The 18,704-nt window shown below is 41.4% G+C and overlaps 1 protein-coding gene across 3 annotated transcripts in view; it reads right to left on the minus strand.

Annotated features, from left to right (window-relative positions):
- Window positions 1–18,704, minus strand: part of LOC126365812 (arginine--tRNA ligase, cytoplasmic) — a 141,410-nt gene that overhangs the window by 87,470 nt on the left and 35,236 nt on the right. For all 3 annotated transcript variants that reach the window (XM_050008403.1, XM_050008402.1, XM_050008404.1), the window contains 2 exons: window positions 17,826–18,012; window positions 8,070–8,322 (listed from right to left, as the gene is read on the minus strand). In XM_050008403.1, the coding sequence (XP_049864360.1) occupies window positions 8,070–8,322; window positions 17,826–18,012 (440 nt within the window). The remainder of the gene's footprint in view (window positions 1–8,069; window positions 8,323–17,825; window positions 18,013–18,704) is intronic.

Here is an 18,704-nt window from a genome sequence, read left to right on the forward strand (position 1 = left end):
ATACAGGAATTCATATAAGAGGGAAAAAAAGATATGCACATATAGCTCACTGCCTTCAAATGTCAACAAAAACATTGCTGATTCTAGTAGCCAACAACAACAACAGCTACACTTTAGGCAACAGCAAAACTGATTACGGTAGTTTGTTGTTCTTTCATAATATTCTAGTAAATTTATTCAATCTCTTCACTGCACATCACAGACTGAGTTTTCATTTGCCATTACAAATGCAACACACATTTCATTGTTCATTGATTGACAGCTGCTCGTATATCGAATGATCATATGGAATATTTTATTTTACACCTTCTGAAAATTTAGTCTTCCACTAGACAGAGTAAAGGAGCACAAAAACAAAGCTGACACTCTTAGCTGGTGGAACATGCACTTACTGCACATTGCAACAGTAGCAGAGCACTGGTGTGACAACTACACTACACCACAACCTTGCATAGATTGCCGCTAGTAACATAGCTGTTTTACACTCATTTGGTAAGTCACATCATCTTTATATTTATATATATATATTACCCTCTCCCTTAAAACCCACATCCCTTCGTCTTTCCCTCCCCTTCCCTATTTCCTGAAGAAGCAACCATTGGTTGTGAAAGCTAGTAATTCTGTGTGTGTGTTTGTGTGTTTTGTTCATTGTGCCTGTCTGCCGGCACTTTCCCGCGCGGGAAAGCGGCGGTAGATAGGCACAATAAATAAAACACACAAACACACACACAGAATTAAGAGCTTTCGCAACCTGCGGCTGCTTCGTCAGGAAAATAGGGAATAAAAGGAAACATGAAAGGATGTGGGTTTTAAGGGAGAGGTTAAGGAGTCATTCCAATAGAAAGAAACTTGCACATGGGAAAAATATATTAAAAACAAAGATTCCAAAACTTACCAAGCGGGAAAGCGCCGGTAGACAGGCACAATAAATAAAACACACAAACACACACACAGAATTTCTAGCTTCCGCAACCGGCGGTTGCTTCTTCAGGAAAGAGGGAAGGAGAGGGAAAGACCAAAGAATGTCGGTTTTAAGGGAGAGAGTAAGGCGTCACTCCAGTCCCGGGAGTGGAAAGACTTACCTTAGGGGGAAAAAAGGACAGGTGTACACTCGCGCACACACACACACATATCCATCCGCACATACACAGACACAAGCAGACATTTGTAAAGGCAAAGACTTCGGGCAGAGATGTCAGTCGAGGTGAAAGTAGAGGCAAAGAAGTTGTTGAAAGACAGGTGAGGTATGAGCGGCGGCAACTTGAAATTAGCGGAGGTTGAGGCCTGGCGGATATCGAGAAGAGAGGATATACTGAAGGGCAAGTTCCCAACTCCGGAGTTCGGATAGGTTGGTGTTGGTGGGAAGTATCCAGATAACCCGGACGGTGTAACACTGTGCCAAGATGTGCTGGCCGTGCACCAAGGCATGTTTAGCCACAGGGTGATCCTCATTACCAGCAAACACTGTTTGCCTGTGTCCATTCATGCGAATGGACAGTTTGTTGCTAGTCATTCCCACATAGAAAATGTCACAGTGTAGGCAGGTCAGTTGGTAAATCACGTGGGTGCTTTCACACGTGGCTCTGCTTTTGATCATGTACACCTTCCGGGTTACAGGACTGGAGTAGGTGGTGGTGGGAGGGTGCATAGGACAGGTTTTACACCGAGGGCGGTTACAAGGGTAGGAGTCAGAGGGTAGGGAAGGTGGTTTGGGAATTTCATAGGGATGAACCATGAGGTTACGAAGGTTAGGTGGACGGCGGAAAGACATTCTTGGTGAAGTGGGGAGGATTTCATGAAGGATGGATCTCATTTCGGGGCAGGATTTTAGGAAGTCGTATCCCTGCTGGAGAGCCACATTCAGAGTCTGATCCAGTCCCGGGAAGTATCCTGTCACAAGTGGGGCACTTTTAGGGTTTTTCTGTGAGAGGTTCTGGGTTTGAGGGGATGAGGAAGTGGCTCTGGTTATTTGCTTCTGTACTAGGTCGGGAGGGTAGTTGTGAGATGCGAAAGCTGTTTTCAGGTTGTTGGTGTAATGGTTCAGGGATTCAGGACTGGAGCAGATTCGTTTGCCACGAAGGCCTAGGCTGTAGGGAAGGGACCGTTTGATATGGAATGGGTGGCAGCTGTCATAATGGAGGTACTGTTGCTTGTTGGTGGGTTTGATGTGGACGGATGTCTGAAGCTGGCCATTGGACAGATGGAGGTCAACGTCAAGGAAAGTGGCATGGGATTTTGAGTAGGACCAGATGAATCGGATGGAACCAAAGGAGTTGAGGTTGGAGAGGAAATTCAGGAGTTGTTCTTCACTGTGAGTCCAGATCATGAAGATGTCGTCAATAAATCTGTACCAAACTTTGGGTTGGCAGGCTTGGATAACCAAGAAGGTTTCCTCTAAGCGACCCATAAATAGGTTGGCATACGAGGGGGCCATCCTGGTACCCATGGCTGTTCCCTTTAATTGTTGGTATGTCTGGCCTTCAAAAGTGAAGAAGTCGTGGGTCAGGATGAAGCTGGCTAAGGTGACGAGGAAAGAGGTTTTAGGTAGGGTGGCAGGTGATCGGCATGAAATGAAATGCTCCACTGCAGCGAGGCCCTGGACGTGCGGGATATTTGTGTATAGGGAAGTGGCACCAATGGTTACACGGATGGTTTCCGGGGATAACAGACTGGGTAAGGATTCCAGGCGTTCGAGAAAGTGGTTGGTGTCTTTGATGGAGGATGGGAGACTGCATGTAATGGGTTGAAGGTGTTGATCTACGTAGGCAGAGTTCTGTGGGGGCTTGGTAACCAGCTACAATGGGGCGGCCGGGATGTTTGGGTTTGTGAATTTTAGGAAGTAGGTAGAAGGTAGGAGTGCGAGGTGTTGGTGGGGTCAGGAGTTTGATGGAGTCAGGTGAAAGGTTTAGTAGGGGGCCTAAGGTTCTGAGGATTCCTTGAAGCTCCGCCTGGACATCAGGAATGGGATTACCTTGGCAAACTTTGTATGTAGAGTCGTCTGAAAGCTGACGCAGTCCCTCAGCCAGATACTCCCGACGATCAAGTACCACGGTCGTGGAACCCTTGTCAGCCGGAAGAATGATGATGGATCGGTCAGCTTTCAGATCACGGATAGCCTGGGCTTCGGCTGTGGTGATGTTGGGAGTAGGATTAAGGTTTTTCAAGAAAGATTGAGAGGCAAGGCTGGAAGTGAGAAATTCCTGGAAGGTTTGGAGAGGGTGATTTTGAGGAAGAGGAGGTGGGTCCCGCTGTGATGGAGGACGGAACTGTTCCAGGCAGGGTTCAATTTGGATAGTGTCTTGGGGAGTTGGATCATTAGGAGTGGGATCAGGATTATTTTTCTTTGTGGCAAAGTGATATTTCCAGCAGAAATTACGAGTGTAGGACAGTAAATCTTTGACAAGGGCAGTTTGGTTGAACCTGGGAGTGGGGCTGAAGGTGAGGCCTTTGGATAGGACAGAGGTTTCGGATTGGGAGAGGGGTTTGGAGGAAAGGTTAACTACTGAATTGGGATGTTGTGGTTCCAGACTGTGTTGACTAGAATTTTGAGGCGTTGGGGGGAGTGGAGCTGGAAGTGGGAGATTGAGTAGGTGGGAGAGACTGGGTCTGTGTGCAATGAGAGGAGGTTGAGGTTTGTTGGAAAGGTTGTGGAGGGTGAGTGAGTTGCCTTTCCAGAGGTGGGAAACCAGGAGATTGGATAGTTTTTTAAGGTGGAGGGTGGCATGCTGTTCTAATTTGTGGTTGGCCTGTAGGAGGATGCTATGAACAGCCGGTGTGGATGTGGGAGAGGAAAGATTGAGGACTTTGATTTGGGATAGGAGTTGACGGGTGTGTTCATTGGCCGAGTCGATGTATAGGTGAAGGATTAGGAGGGTGAGGGCTATGAATTGTGTAGTTTGGAACTGGTATAAGGACTGATGGAAAGAAGGATTGCAGCCAGAGATGGGAACTTTAAGTGTGAAGCCTTTGGGGGTAGTGCCAAATGTCAGACAAGCCTGAGTAAATAAAATATCGGAGCGTAATCTGGCTAGGGTGAAGGCATGTTTGCGGAGGGAATGTAAATAAAATTTAATGGGGTCATTGTAGGGATGTTGTGAGGTTGACATGGTATTAGAAGGTGGAAATAGTGATCTGAGGTTAAAGTGAAAATAAATAGAAATATATATATAGGGAGAGATAAAGGTGTGAAAAAAGTCGAAAAAGTGTTGGTTTGAGATGAGGTATGTTGATCCTGTGCTGAACTTAGGTTGGTGAACAACAATGGGAGCAAAGGTTAGGTAGTTGTGTTGTCTCCAAAACACGTTAAAGGGTGGGGAAATAAAGGAAAATTTCGAAAAAAATTCTTCGAAAAAAAATTCTAAAAAATGTCCAACCTATTTATGGGTTGCTTAGAGGAAGCCTTCTTGGTTACCCAAGCCTGCCAACCCAAAGTTTGGTACCGATTTATTGACGACATCTTCATGATCTGGACTCACAGTGAAGAACAACTCCTGAATTTCCTCTCCAACCTCAACTCCTTTGGTTCCATCCGATTCACTTGGTCCTACTCAAAATCCCATGCCACTTTCCTTGACGTTGACCTCCATCTGTCCAATGGCCAGCTTCAGACATCCGTCCACATCAAACCCACCAACAAGCAACAGTACCTCCATTATGACAGCTGCCACCCATTCCATATCAAACGGTCCCTTCCCTACAGCCTAGGCCTTCGTGGCAAACGAATCTGCTCCAGTCCTGAATCCCTGAACCATTACACCAACAACCTGAAAACAGCTTTCGCATCTCGCAACTACCCTCCCGACCTAGTACAGAAGCAAATAACCAGAGCCACTTCCTCATCCCCTCAAACCCAGAACCTCTCACAGAAGAACCCTAAAAGTGCCCCACTTGTGACAGGATACATCCCGGGACAAGATAAGATTCTGGATGTGGCTCTCCAGCAGGGATACGACTTCCTAAAATCCTGCCCCGAAATGAGATCCATCCTTCATGAAATCCTCCCCACTCCACCAAGAGTGTCTTTCCGCCGTGCACCTAACCTTCGTAACCTCTTGGTTCATCCCTATGAAATCCCCAAACAACCTTCTCTACCCTCTGGCTCCTACCCTTGCAACCGCCATCGGTGTAAAACCTGTCCTATGCACCCTTCCACCACCACCTACTCCAGTCCTGTAACCCGGAAGGTGTACACGATCAAAAGCAGAGCCACGTGTGAAAGCACCCACGTGATTTACCAACTGACCTGCCTGCACTGTGACGCTTTCTATGTGGGAATGACCAGCAACAAACTGTCCATTCGCATGAATGGACACAGGTAAACAGTGTTTGTTGGTAATGAGGATCACCCTGTGGCTAAACATGCCTTGGTGCACGGCCAGCACATCTTGGCACAGTGTTACACCGTCCGGGTTATCTAGATACTTCCCACCAACACCAACCTATCCGAACTCTGGAGTTGGGAACTTGCCCTTCAATATATCCTCTCTTCTCGTTATCCACCAGGCCTCAATCTCCGCTAATTTCAAATTGCCGCCACTCATACCTCACCTGTCTTTCAACAACGTCTTTGCCTCCACACTTCCGCCTCGACTTACATTTCTGCCCTCACTCTTTGCCTTTAAATATGTCTGCTTGTGTCTGTGTATGTATGGGTGTGTGTGTGTGTGTGTGTGTGTGTGTGTGTGTGTGTGTGTGTGTGGGTGTGTGTGTGGGCGCGCGCGAGTATATACCTATCCTTTTTTCCCCCTAAGGTAAGTCTTTCCGCTCCCGGGATTGGAATGACTCCTTACCATCTCCCTTAAAACCCACATCCTTTCATCTTTCCTTTTCCTTCCCTCTTTGCTGGCGAAGCAGCCGCCGGTTGCGAAAGCTCGAAATTCTGTGTGTGTGTTTGTGTGTTTTGGGAAAAATATATTAAAAACAAAGATTCCAAGACTTACCAAGCGGGAAAGCGCCGGCAGACAGGCACAATGAAAAAAACACACAAACACACACACAGAATTACTAGCTTTCGTAATCCGATGGTTGCTTCTTCAGGAAAGAGGGAAGGAGAGGGAAAGATGAAAGGATGTGGGTTTTAAGGGAGAGGGTAAGGAGTCATTCCAATCCCGGGAGCGGAAAGACTTACCTTGGGGGTGAAAAAAGGACAGGTGTACACACACACACACACACACACACACACATCCATCCGCACATACACAGACACAAGCAGACATTTGTGTCTACTTTGAGAGAAGGCCTTTTGGCGAAAAGCTTACATTTTTAGCAGTCTTTTTGACTTGAAATCTCCTCTATATGGTGTGCAGAAATCTATCCTTTTCATAATCTTGTCATTATTCCATCCTGGATTTTTCATTGTTTAATTAATATTTCTTAGGGAGATGGTGTTGCACATATGCCTAGCAGCCACACATCTAGCAAGATTGAAAATGTCAGTGTTATACTAAGTACAGTTACTGAAGAGCTGTAACAAAGTGGAAAAGTGAAAGCAATTCCCATAAGTTTTAGTTTAGTACAGTGGTATGACTTCAGGATATGAGCTTGCGACAGAACAGCATTTCAGGTCATACAGGGCACGAGCTACTTGTGGAATCAATGGGTAGAAGAGTCATATGCAGGATTGAGGGTACTGGAGCACTTAATGTGACCACTGCACAGAATGAGCTTGCGACAGAACAGCATTTCAGGTCATACAGGGCACGAGCTACTTGTGGAATCAATGGGTAGAAGAGTCATATGCAGGATTGAGGGTACTGGAGCACTTAATGTGACCACTGCACAGAATGACCATCTTGCTCACATGGCAGTAAAGACAGTCCAGCTTCACCAAAGTGTTCACTTGACACAGAAGCACTGAAACAGGTGCTCTTGTTTCTGTCAACTGTTCTGCCTCATATGTTATGGCCCACACTCACAGGCAGTGTGCCATTTTGTCAGCTTCTATTATTTTGAACCAGAACATCCTCAGATTGCAAAGAAACGCGGTTAAGCCATTACTGTTGTGTTAAGTGGCAAAAAGTAGTGCTACTGAGAAACTCCCACTTGAAACTGTGCCCACTGATGGTGACATGTGGTGTCATGGCTACTGCAGGAAGGTCAATCTGGCAGCCTGGACTGCTGAGTGGCACAGTGGACAAGAATTAAGTGTAATAGTTCAGGGTACCATTATCTCCTATACTGCTTTCTCTGAGGATACCTTTCATAAAACATAAAATCTCACTTTTGAGGAGTGCATTACTGTAAAAAGACCTTAAAAGAGTAAAAACCTGAGCCTTTGCTAAATTTTAAATAAGGAGTAAAATAGTGACTGTCAAAATTGTGAAACAACTATGCATCCAAATGTGACTGGTTGTTTAATTACTAAAAAGAATAATGTAACCACTCTTAATGCACACTAAACCTTAGAAATTTCTCGCCACTCATCATATTGTTACCTCAAACAGAGAGCATCTGAAGCATATGGCTGTGAGTTACAAGACATAGATAGCTCTTCTTTTACTCTTGTTAACACGGTTGCTTTGTAGCGAAGTGTCTGCAGACAAGTCTGTTAAGGACCTGACAATGGCTTGGCACAAACTGTTCTGAATTTCCAGCCACTCATTACCCTAATGACACAATGACCATTTTTTTAAGCCTTGAGAGAATAATGCACAAACTTGCATTTTGTGTACGCTTAATAACAAACTATTACTGCCAGTATGAATGGACAATGAAAATCAAATTTGATTATAATCTTGGGTTACCAAAAAATAAAGATACATTGTAAACCTACGAACAAAAATAATTGTACCAATATTTCCTACATCATTTCAATTTTACCATGCAACAGCACACAGTCCACTGATGCCCAATCAAGTGACAAGAACCAGAATAACTAATGTTACATTCTTCCTCCGTAAAGCATTCATTCTTCTCTTTCATACCAGATCTGCATGTTTACATAGCATTTCAATTTGTACAAGAAATATCAACTTATTGGCAAACAATGAAGAAATTAAGTGTATGGATGATTTTCAAGGAACATTATTCTAAAAGTTACATTGGTAGCTTGCTTAAAAACTAAAACATACCGCAAATGCCCGACATGCATTTCCTTTGCAATATTAGGAGCAGAAAAGTCAACAACAACTCTCAGCTTCTTCTCAATTGGTGGTGGTTTCACTCCATTCTTCAACAAGTCAGTCAAAGCCTTCTGTCCAAATTCAGGACACAGTGATATATTAATGAAGCCTGCACCAGCTACACTCATTTCCTTGATTAAATCATTCTTTGGCACATTATCCAAAATCTTTTTTGCAATATCAACTGGAGACATTTTCACACCTGTGAAGAAGATAAAATTTTGGCTCACTTAAACTGATATTCATTTACAAATAAATCTAACTTAAAACATAATTCCTTCCAAAATTCTGAACTGTTACAGATGTGCAGCAATGTATACTTTGTTAATGTATGACCTCTACCCAAATAAGCCTATTTCATTCCATCAAGGGATTTCTCTAATATTTCCATTGGTTTCTGAGTTGTAATTCCAAACAACAAATACATGCAAAACTCGAGGTTCTTTTTCGTCAATACAATAATGTTGGAACAATATGTATAAAACATATAAATAAAAATTACTGTAGAGAATTTAAAATATTTTATTCTGAATACGATTTTCTCTGATAAAACTAACACAATATGAGTACATACAGTCTGTATAGTTTTACTGTCCACACTAAGTTAAACTCTGGCTAAAGTTAACACTGACAAAGAGAGAAAATGCTACAGTACTTCATTTGGATTAGGGGTATAAAGATCTATTTACACATGTGAGATTTTCAGTTTCAAAAGGTGATTCTACCATGATTCAGGAGAGACACCATAATAACATCTTCATGAGAATTAAGTTAACCAACCAGATTAGATCACAATGTCCCAACCAAGTATTCACATCCTGCAGCCATTATCCATATGGTAACTCTCTTCATCTGTTACTGTAAGGGGCACAAGTATGGATATGCTGCTCACCAATTCACAAAGGAGACGGAGTGCTGAGGCAACATTTGCTTACCTTTTGAATTTAAGACTAACAAAGTCTAAGTGAAGACATGAGAACTCTACTGGCATGATACTAACATGATCACAGGCTATGAAATTCAAAACCATTCAGTTCTGGACTGAGACTGTTGTAAGCAAAGCTCAGCTGATGTTAAGCAGTTCATATTTCTCACTGAACTCTTCAGGTGCTGTTAACAGAGTATACAGGGAAAGGCTGTCAGAAGCTCTGCTGATATGCGGGAGTTCCTGAGATGCTGGTGTTTCAGTCTATGTGAAGTAATATTAGGAGTAATGGTCCGGCAGTGCTCAGGCAATGATTTCGGGCCACGGTGCACGTCCAGCTACTCCTGTGCCTGCAGAATTTGAGGACTTGCAGAACTTTAGGAACCAATGTTATGTTAATGCAATTGGAAGAACACTTTAACAACAGTAAAACGGATATTGCAGAATTATAAGAAGTGTGGGGGAAAATAACAATCACATACAATTAAGATCAGCACACTTGTTTTATTACAGAAGAACAGGGTATGTGGTAAATTCAGGTGCAGGCTTTGTGGTTAACAACAAAATTAAAAATACTATCACACATAGTGAAGGAATATCAGAAAGAACAACAATTCTTATTTTAAAAACAAACAAAAAGATATTCCATGGAAATAATTCAAGTTCATGCACTAAAATACTCATGTTCTTGTGTGGAGGTAGAAGAGCTCTACAGCTAATGGAACTGTAAAAATGTGAAAAATTTAAGAACAACTCTTCAGTGGGAGACTTCAGTTACATTGTACTTTCATACAGTTTACTGAAAACAACAATGTACGCTATCCAGTCACATTAAAATGAAATGTCAAAAGCCTGAATAACCATCTTTTGCTGTGCGGATCACTTTGAGACATGCACAAAGGATGTGGAGGCATGCCGACTCCAGTGCCATGATCAGCTGCGGTTATGTTTCTCAGCAGAGGACCCATGGCGCAACAGCCCAATCAAGGTTGTCTCACAGATTCTCAACTGGGTTTAAATTCAGGCAGTTTGGAGGCCAAGGGTGTTCGGTAAACTCGTACTGGTGCTCTTCAAACCACGCACATGCACTGCTAGCTGTGTGACTCGTTCAGTACTCTGCCGATAGAAGCCATCATGCCAAGAAAAAACAAACACCATGTAGGGATGGACGTGGTCCCCAAGGACAGTTGCATACTTGTGTTCATCCACTGTGCTTTCCAGAATGATGTGATGACCCAGGGAAAGCCCCTATGGGCTGGACCCTTCTGATAGTTGTTACAGGCTGTTTGCTATCAAACATTTGAAATCATATACGCCAACAGCCATCTGTCCGATGGAGCATAAAATGTAATTCATCTTAAAAGGACACCTGTTGCCACTTAGTGGACGTACAGTTGGTTTATTGGCATATAAACTCCAGCCTACGTTGCCAATGAACAGCAGTCAACATGGGTGCATGAACAAAGGTTAGGTTAGGTTAGGTTAGGTTAGGTTAGGGGTGCCTAATGTGAGGACCATTCACAGCAAAATTCACTGAATGGTCTCATTGAGCACAAAACTGTTGGTTGCCCCTTGGTTCATCTGGGCCGTCAGTGGCTCAACAGTTCACGTACATTCTCCTGTACGCATCTCCACAGCCCTTGCTCACCCCTGTTATAGCACTATTTCGCCTTGCACGGTATATTTTAACCATAGTGACACGGTAATATACGGTTCAAACACAAACATTAGTAAGCATTACAGTTGCAGACAGTCAACACAGGTCTGGACAGAGTGAGTAGAGCTTTTCTTGCACAACTCTTTTATCAAAGCAACAGCAATAATGCTGCTGCTATTTGGTAGCATTGGTGTATTAAAGGAATACAGAAATATTCTGATTTGGACGTTCAAATTAGCTGGTAATATGGGAATTGCTCCTGGGAGAGGCTGATGGACAACTGTGCCATGAATTGTTGAAGAGGTTGATGTTGCCATGGCTGGGAATGCTGAACTCAATGTGTGAACTTCAAGCATGCATTAGCTATGTCACAACAGCCAAACATTCTATAGACCACCATTTGAAATGTGCTGCTAAAAATTGTGAAATGGTATCCATACAAACTTCACATTACTCATTGACTCACAAATTCGAGTTGCTCTTATGTTTCTTGAAAGGGCTGAGGTTGAAGATATGTGGCCTTGGAACATCTCGTGGAGTGATAATGCACACTTTATGCTCAATGAGGCAGTGAACACTCACAATTGCCACATCTGGGAATCATCACAGCCAAGAAACATTCACAAAGTTCCCCTGCAGGCTGAACACATTGCTGTGTGGTGTGGCTTCTAGGCACAGTCCATGATTGTTCCAACTTTCTTTGATGAACTCAGATCCCAAGATTCAAGGACAGCAATGTGAACAGCACACATTACTGCAATCTGCTTTACTAACATGTGATCCTTGCTCTACAAGAGAAAGGTCCTTTGGACTCAACTGTGTTGACGCATTATGGAGCTCCACCTCATGTTGCTCATCAGGTGTCTCTGTTACTTATGCAAGGTAACACATTTGGAGAAAACCAAATCATTAGCCGATCTTTCCAAACTATGTGGCCACCAAGGTCACCAGATTTGAATCCACGTGATTTCTGGCTCCGTTGAATTACACGACTATGTCACTAATGTCGATTTGCAGTAGGGTTTTGGAACATATACTGTATTCAAACATTATGAAGTACCTCGAAGAAAACGATTTATTGACACATAGTAAGCAGGGATTCAGAAAATATCGTTCTTGTGAAACACAACTAGACCTTTATACTCATGAAGTAATAAGTGCTATTGACATGGGATGTCTACTCGATTCCATATTTCTAGATTTCCAGAAGGCTTTCGACACCGTTCGTCACAAGCTTCTTCTAACCAAACTGCGTGCCTACGGAGTATCGCCTTAGTTGCAACTGGATTTGTGATTTCCTGTCAGAAAGGTCACAGTTACTAGTAATAGATGGAAAGTCATCAAGTAAAACAGAAGTAATATCCGGCATTCCCCAAGGAAGTGTTATAGGCCCTCTATTGTTCCTGATCTATATTAATGACATAGGAGACAATCTGAGTAGCCATCTTAGAGTGTTTGCAGATGATGCTGTCATTTACCATCTTGTAAAGTCATCAGATGATCAAAACAACTTGCAAAATGATTTAGATAAGATATCTGTATGGTGCGAAAAGTAGCAATCAGCTAAATTTCAAGTACGTGATAAATTCACACAAATCTGAAAACTGTAAATTCAGCTAAACACTTTGGGATTATAATTACAAATAACCTTAATTGGAACGATCACATAGATAATATTGTGGGCAGAGCAAACCAAAGACTGTGATTCATTGGCAGAACACTTAGAAGGTGCAACAGGTCTACTAAAGAGACTGCTTACACCACACATGTCCGCCCTATTCTGGAGTATTGCTGTGCGATGTGGGATTCACATCAGGTGGGACTGACGGATGACATCCAAAAAGTACACTGCGAAATAGGGGAGATAGTGCCAGAGACATGACACGTGAATTGGAGTGGCAATCATTAACACAAAGACGTTTTTCGTTGCGACGGGATCTTCTCATGAAATTTGAATCACCAGTTTTCTCCTCTGATTGCGAAAATATTATGTTGGTATCCATCTACATAGGGAGAAATGATCATCACGATAAAATAAGAGAAATCAGGGCTCACATGGAAAAATTTAGCTTGAAGGTGGTTCACTGAACCCTCTTCCAGGCACTTTATTGTGAATAGCAGAGTAATCACGTAGATGGAGATGTAGAAGTTTAAAGTACATGATAACAGGAATATGTCAGAATATGCTGACTCAAGCAAAACCATTCCGATATGTCTTTGAGAGGCTGTGACAAGACACAGCAAAAATTTGGTACGAAGTAATGAAATACAAGTACCATTAACCACATGAATTGTGTAAAGTCAGTTGGAGTATGAAGAAAGCAATAGTACTGGGACAAGGTGTCCTTAAAAAATAAGTAAATAAATAAAAAACTGGGGGGGGGGGGGGGGGAGGGAGGGAGGGAGTTAATACAAAAAGAAGTTGGAGAACTGTTTATGGGAAGTCTATGGAGGAAGACAAAGTCCCAAATATGGAACAATGTTGCAATTATTGTACTTCACAATAAAAGAAACACAGACAAAACAAAACAAAATATTTACCAAAGAAAAATCACCAAACAGCCGTCGGTTTTCAGAAGTTGTTATTTTATTAACATGAACAGTTTGGGCACCTCATTATATGTCATCTTCAGGCCCCCTAAGCCCACCATGTATACAGAATCAGATGCATCGATGCATGCATAACCGAAGCCATCAATACCTGGATTCCATGAATTTTTTGTGGATTGCATACTTCAAAGGCTTGACAACTCATACTGGATGTTTTTGGCCCTTGGGATCTGAGTTCCTCGAAGAGAAATGGACCAATCATGAACTGCGCCTTGAAGTTACACAACACAGTGATGCATTCACTATCTAGGAGACCTTCATGAGTTGTTGTCATGTCTTCAATTTACACACTACACAAAAAATTCATGGAATCCAGGTGTTGAGGGCCCATATCCATGACGAATCAAGAGAGAGAAAAAAAATTGTTCCTCTTTGTAATATTCAAGACATTCACTTAAATTGTCATCTTCCAATTTGAAAAACAGATTAGACTTTAATAAAGCTATGTAAAAAACTGATTTTAGAAATGGATATGATGAAACAGACCATTTTTAAGTTGTGAATGAAAATACAAATTACCACTTTTCTCAGAATCCTTAGAGGCTGGGGAAGCAACTGACTCAATTTCAAAGAATGTGTACAAACTGCCCTTGAGAGACAAGGCACTGATTAAACTTAATGTAGCATACTGAAGAATATATGCATAAATGATGCCACTTCCTTTCAGTTTTATCAGAACTGCGAGAAATGGGAAATGGAAGTGGTAGTATTGTAGTAGACAAGAATCTCAAATCCACTGAAACAGAAATTGAAGTTACATGTGTGTCTCTTTTGGCAATACTCAGTATTAAGGGTGAGCATAAAATGGTAACTGGATCCTTCTATCGCCCACCAGACACATCTCCTGATGTAACCGAAAACTTAAGAGGAAATCTCAGCTTGCTTGTACATACGCCCCCCAACCATACAGTTATCACTGGTGGAGACTTTAATCGCCCAACTATAAATTGAGAAAATTACAATTTTGTTAGTGATGGGTATGAAAAGACATCGTATGGAATATTACTAAATGCCTTCTCTGAAAACTACCTCTAACAGTTAGTTAGGAACCCCACTCATGACGGAAATACATTGGATCTAATGGCAACAAATAGACCTCACCTCTGATAATGTCTATATTGCAACTGTTATCAGTGACCATGATGCGGTTGTGGCAATAATGATTACCAAAGTACACAGGACAACTAAAACGAGCAGAAAGATGTGTGTGTTCAGCGAACTAGTAGTATCATATCTCAGTGAGGAACCTGAAACTTCAACACAAGGGATGAGCATGTAGAAAAACCACGGCTCAATTTAAATGAACAGTTGACCGGGCACTGGATAGATATGTACTCAGTAGAACAGATCATAATGGAAGGGAACATTCATGGTATACAGTCACTTCATAGAAATTTCTAAAGAAACAAGAATTACTGCATAATCAGTGTAAAATAAAGTATAGGGCTATAGATAGAGAGATGCTGAATGAAACATGTTTGGCTGTCAAGAGAACAACGTGTGAAGCCTTCAATGACTACCATAGCAGAATATTGTCAAATGATCTTTCTGGTTGTACGTAAAGACTGTTAGTGGCACCATAGTTAGTGTGCAGTCCCTAACAAAAGAGACAGGAACTGAAATTGAGGGCAGCAAAGCAAAAGCTGAAATTCTTAACTTCATTTTCAAATGTTCTTTTACAAATGAAAATCCAAGAGAATTGCTCTAATTTAATCCTCGGCTCACTGAAAAGATGAATGAAATAAGTATTAGTATCAGTGGTGTTGAGAAACAGCTGAACCCAATGGAATCACTGTCAGATTCTATACTGAATTTGCAGTTGAATTAGCCCCTCTTCGGGCTATAATCTACTGCAGATCCATCAAACAAAAACAAAAAAAAGTCATGCCCAGTTCTCGGGGAGAAGCTCAGGTCGCATCCATCTACAAGAGGGGAAATAAAAGTGATCCACAAAACTATTGTTCAGAATCCTTGATGATGATTCGTTGTAGAATCTTAGAACATATTCTGAGCTCACACATAATAAGGTACCTTGAACAGAATGACCTTCTTACTGCCAACCAGCATGGATTCCAAAAAAAATCGATCATATGAAACCCACACACAAGTATTAATATATACAATATGAACATGCCTAGTATATTGTGATGTTCAAACCAACTTTTGGGTTTAGAACAGCTTTAACTTAAGACTCATCTTACAGCAAATACAGCAAAAAGAAAATAGTCCTCCTAACAATGAAGTTATAGAAATTTCTGACAGGTTTTTGTATTCGGGACAGTTGAAGAAAACAGATGGATGAACAGGAAACAGAGATAAACAGAAGAATAGAAATGGCCTGGAGTCTTTCCATAATCTAAAAACATTTTTCAAAATGAAACTTCTGCTGTGCCAGAAAAGAGAAGCCTACAGTCAGAGCATACCAGCTTTGACTTAAGGGCACTGAGACATGGGCAACTAATGTGAATACTGGCAGCCAAAATATGGAGAGATGCAAGTTGCAAATTACTAGGAAATATATGAAAACATACAAATGGATTAGGAAGTAGCCTGGAAGAAAAGATTTAATTATTACTTTAATGAAAATGACATGAAGGTAGTCGAGGCATGTAGGAGGGCAAATGTATGGTATATGGATGAATGAAGTTCTTTCGTGAAGTCTATGAAGTGTATAAAGCCCAGATTACGATCTAATTGAATTTGGGTATGTGGCATTAAAAGAAATACAGGAGCAATATAAATGTGTATGGTTAACGGACTTAATACATGGAAACTCCTACACACTGTCTTTATCTAGAAGCAGAGTAAAATAATTGGTGATAATTCGTTGTTTGTATAATTTTTGTCAGATGTAGCCAGCAGAAGCTGTTTCTATCCTAACCCATTTGTACATTTTCATGTATCTCCCAGTAATTTGCGACATGCATTTCTCAGTTAATGAGAACTTAACTACTTCCACACATCTGAAGACTCTTCTTCATGATGAGATACTTTCCAATATAGTAGTAGTAGTAGTAGTAGTAGTAGTATTAGTAGTAGTAGTAGCTTTACTCATCCGTAGAACTTTTTACAGGGATATAGGATATGTCAAAGTATTTACAAGTTTGGACCAATTTAAAATAACTCACATACACATACATTTAAAGACTTCTAGTTAGAGACAATCATTAGATTTACTCCTGGTATACAATACCTTTTTTACAAATAACTTATTAAATAATGTAATGCCACACTGTTCACTCATATCTCCCTATAAGTCACTGCACACACTATACTCACATTTTGTAACACACACACACACACACACACACACACACACACACACACACACACACACACACACACTCACTCTGACACTGGTGATACAAGGGCTATTCAGAAAGTATGGAACAATGGGTCACGAAATGGAAACCACAATGAAAATCAAAACTGTTTTATTTGCAACAGTTAGCTACAACTTCCAGCTACTTATCTCCAAAGTCACTGATCCGACTTAGACATTTGTCATAGCATAGTACCAGCTTTCCAATACACTCGTTATAGAAGGCAGCTGCCAATGCTTTCCGCTAATTCTCTATGCTCTATGCAGGCCTACAGCTCGTTGTCTGTGCCAAAATGTTGTCTTCATAGCCAGCGATTCATGTGATCAGAGAGGAAACTCAGAGGGAGACAATTACGGTCTGTAGTGTGGGTAATCAAACATTCCCAAATGAAAATGCAGGAGCATCTTCATTGCCCATGCTGAATGCGGCTGATAATTGTCTTGAAGAAGAAACCGCACAACAGTTATGTAATGTTGACTGCATAGCTTCAGGCGAAATTTCTCACCAAACCCTCATACGTGGCGGGAGACGCTATTGTTCTAGGTATCTTTATGTGCTCCATGTGTGATCAGAACTAAAAAGAAAGATGTAATGCGATCGACAGGCATACTAGACACACTGCCCAACACACCCGTGCAAAACTTCATCGGGTTTTCACTGTGGTTTCCATTTCACAACCGGTCGTTCCTTACTTTCCGAATAACCCTCGTATTAAAGTTAGAAGATGAACACAAAGCTACACCCTTGCTTTCTGAGGATAATAATTTTTATCATTACACAGATATGCATCAGAAATGCTTAAACCAGCCTGTATCTTTCCTCTATCATTCAACAGACATACACAATCCTACATGTCTTGCTGACTAGCACCCTTGGGAAAAGGGATATGACAGAGGATTGTTAATCCAAAACCCTTACAATTGCTTCTTGAATGAATCTCCCACTGTTACTAAGGTTAAAATTTGTAGCTTTTGTTCTTGGACATCAACGGAAAGTGGGGGAGAGGGATTTCCAATCAGCATCAGTCTCCATTGCTAATTAACAATACTTACCACTATGTGTGAATGAGGCTCCCCCCCCCCCCCCTCCACACACACACACACATACACAAACACACACAGAGAGAGAGAGAGAGAGAGAGAGAGAGAGAGAGAGAGAGAGAGAGAGAATTTATGGAATAAAATTAATACCTTGTGCCTTTAGAAGCTGTAATACTGGCAATGCTGAATTGCATTGATAATCTGCAAATTTTGGAGACAGAGAAACATTAACAGGTGGATCAGCCAAGTCCGGAAATGCTGCTTCTATTGCTCTGGAGAACAACATGGTGAGTTCACCAAGTACACTTCGCATGCTACTGGTGTCAACATCCATCTCCTGAAATCCATCAAATAAAAAAACTTAACGGCTGCTACAAAATTAATTAAAAAGACACAAATTATATTTATTGGGTCACAATATGAGAGTTGACTGTTGGTAACAGTTGTAACTACTTGCAAACAATATTAATAGAAGGAGGGGGAGGAGGAGGTAGAAAGAATAACATTCATCAAGATTTCCTCATATTGAGTGTGATACACAGTGCCTGAGAGAATAGATAACCTTTAGACAAAATGCAGTGTGACCAATAAAAAGGAGATGATGGCTTAGACTTTTAAAATTTTGTAACAGCAGACAGTACATGGTATAACTAGGATAAATAGTTGGCTGGGCTAAAGAGAGTGGTAAAACAAGAGTGGGTGGAAGTGAAAAGAAAACAATAGAAGACCACACAGAACGGGCAACATAGGAGTACGGGAATATAGGATCTGCTACCAAATATAACTGAAAGAGTTTAAGCAAACAAGAAGATAGATAAACTGGATAAGTAACATGGTACTAAAGCATATCACCAAAAGAATATAAAATAATAGAAGACCATAACGATAAGTAGAGCATGGATTTGTAAAATTGGTAAAACTTAAAGCCAATAAGTTAATGGAACTGCATTAGCAGATGGACACGAACTGACTGGAGATCCAGGATGGGTGGACTGCAGGGTCATTTCTCAACTGTTTAGTCCTTACAGC

The sequence above is a fragment of the Schistocerca gregaria genome, chromosome 4 (genome assembly GCF_023897955.1).
Source record: "Schistocerca gregaria isolate iqSchGreg1 chromosome 4, iqSchGreg1.2, whole genome shotgun sequence".
NCBI classification, from domain to species: Eukaryota; Metazoa; Arthropoda; class Insecta; order Orthoptera; family Acrididae; genus Schistocerca; species Schistocerca gregaria.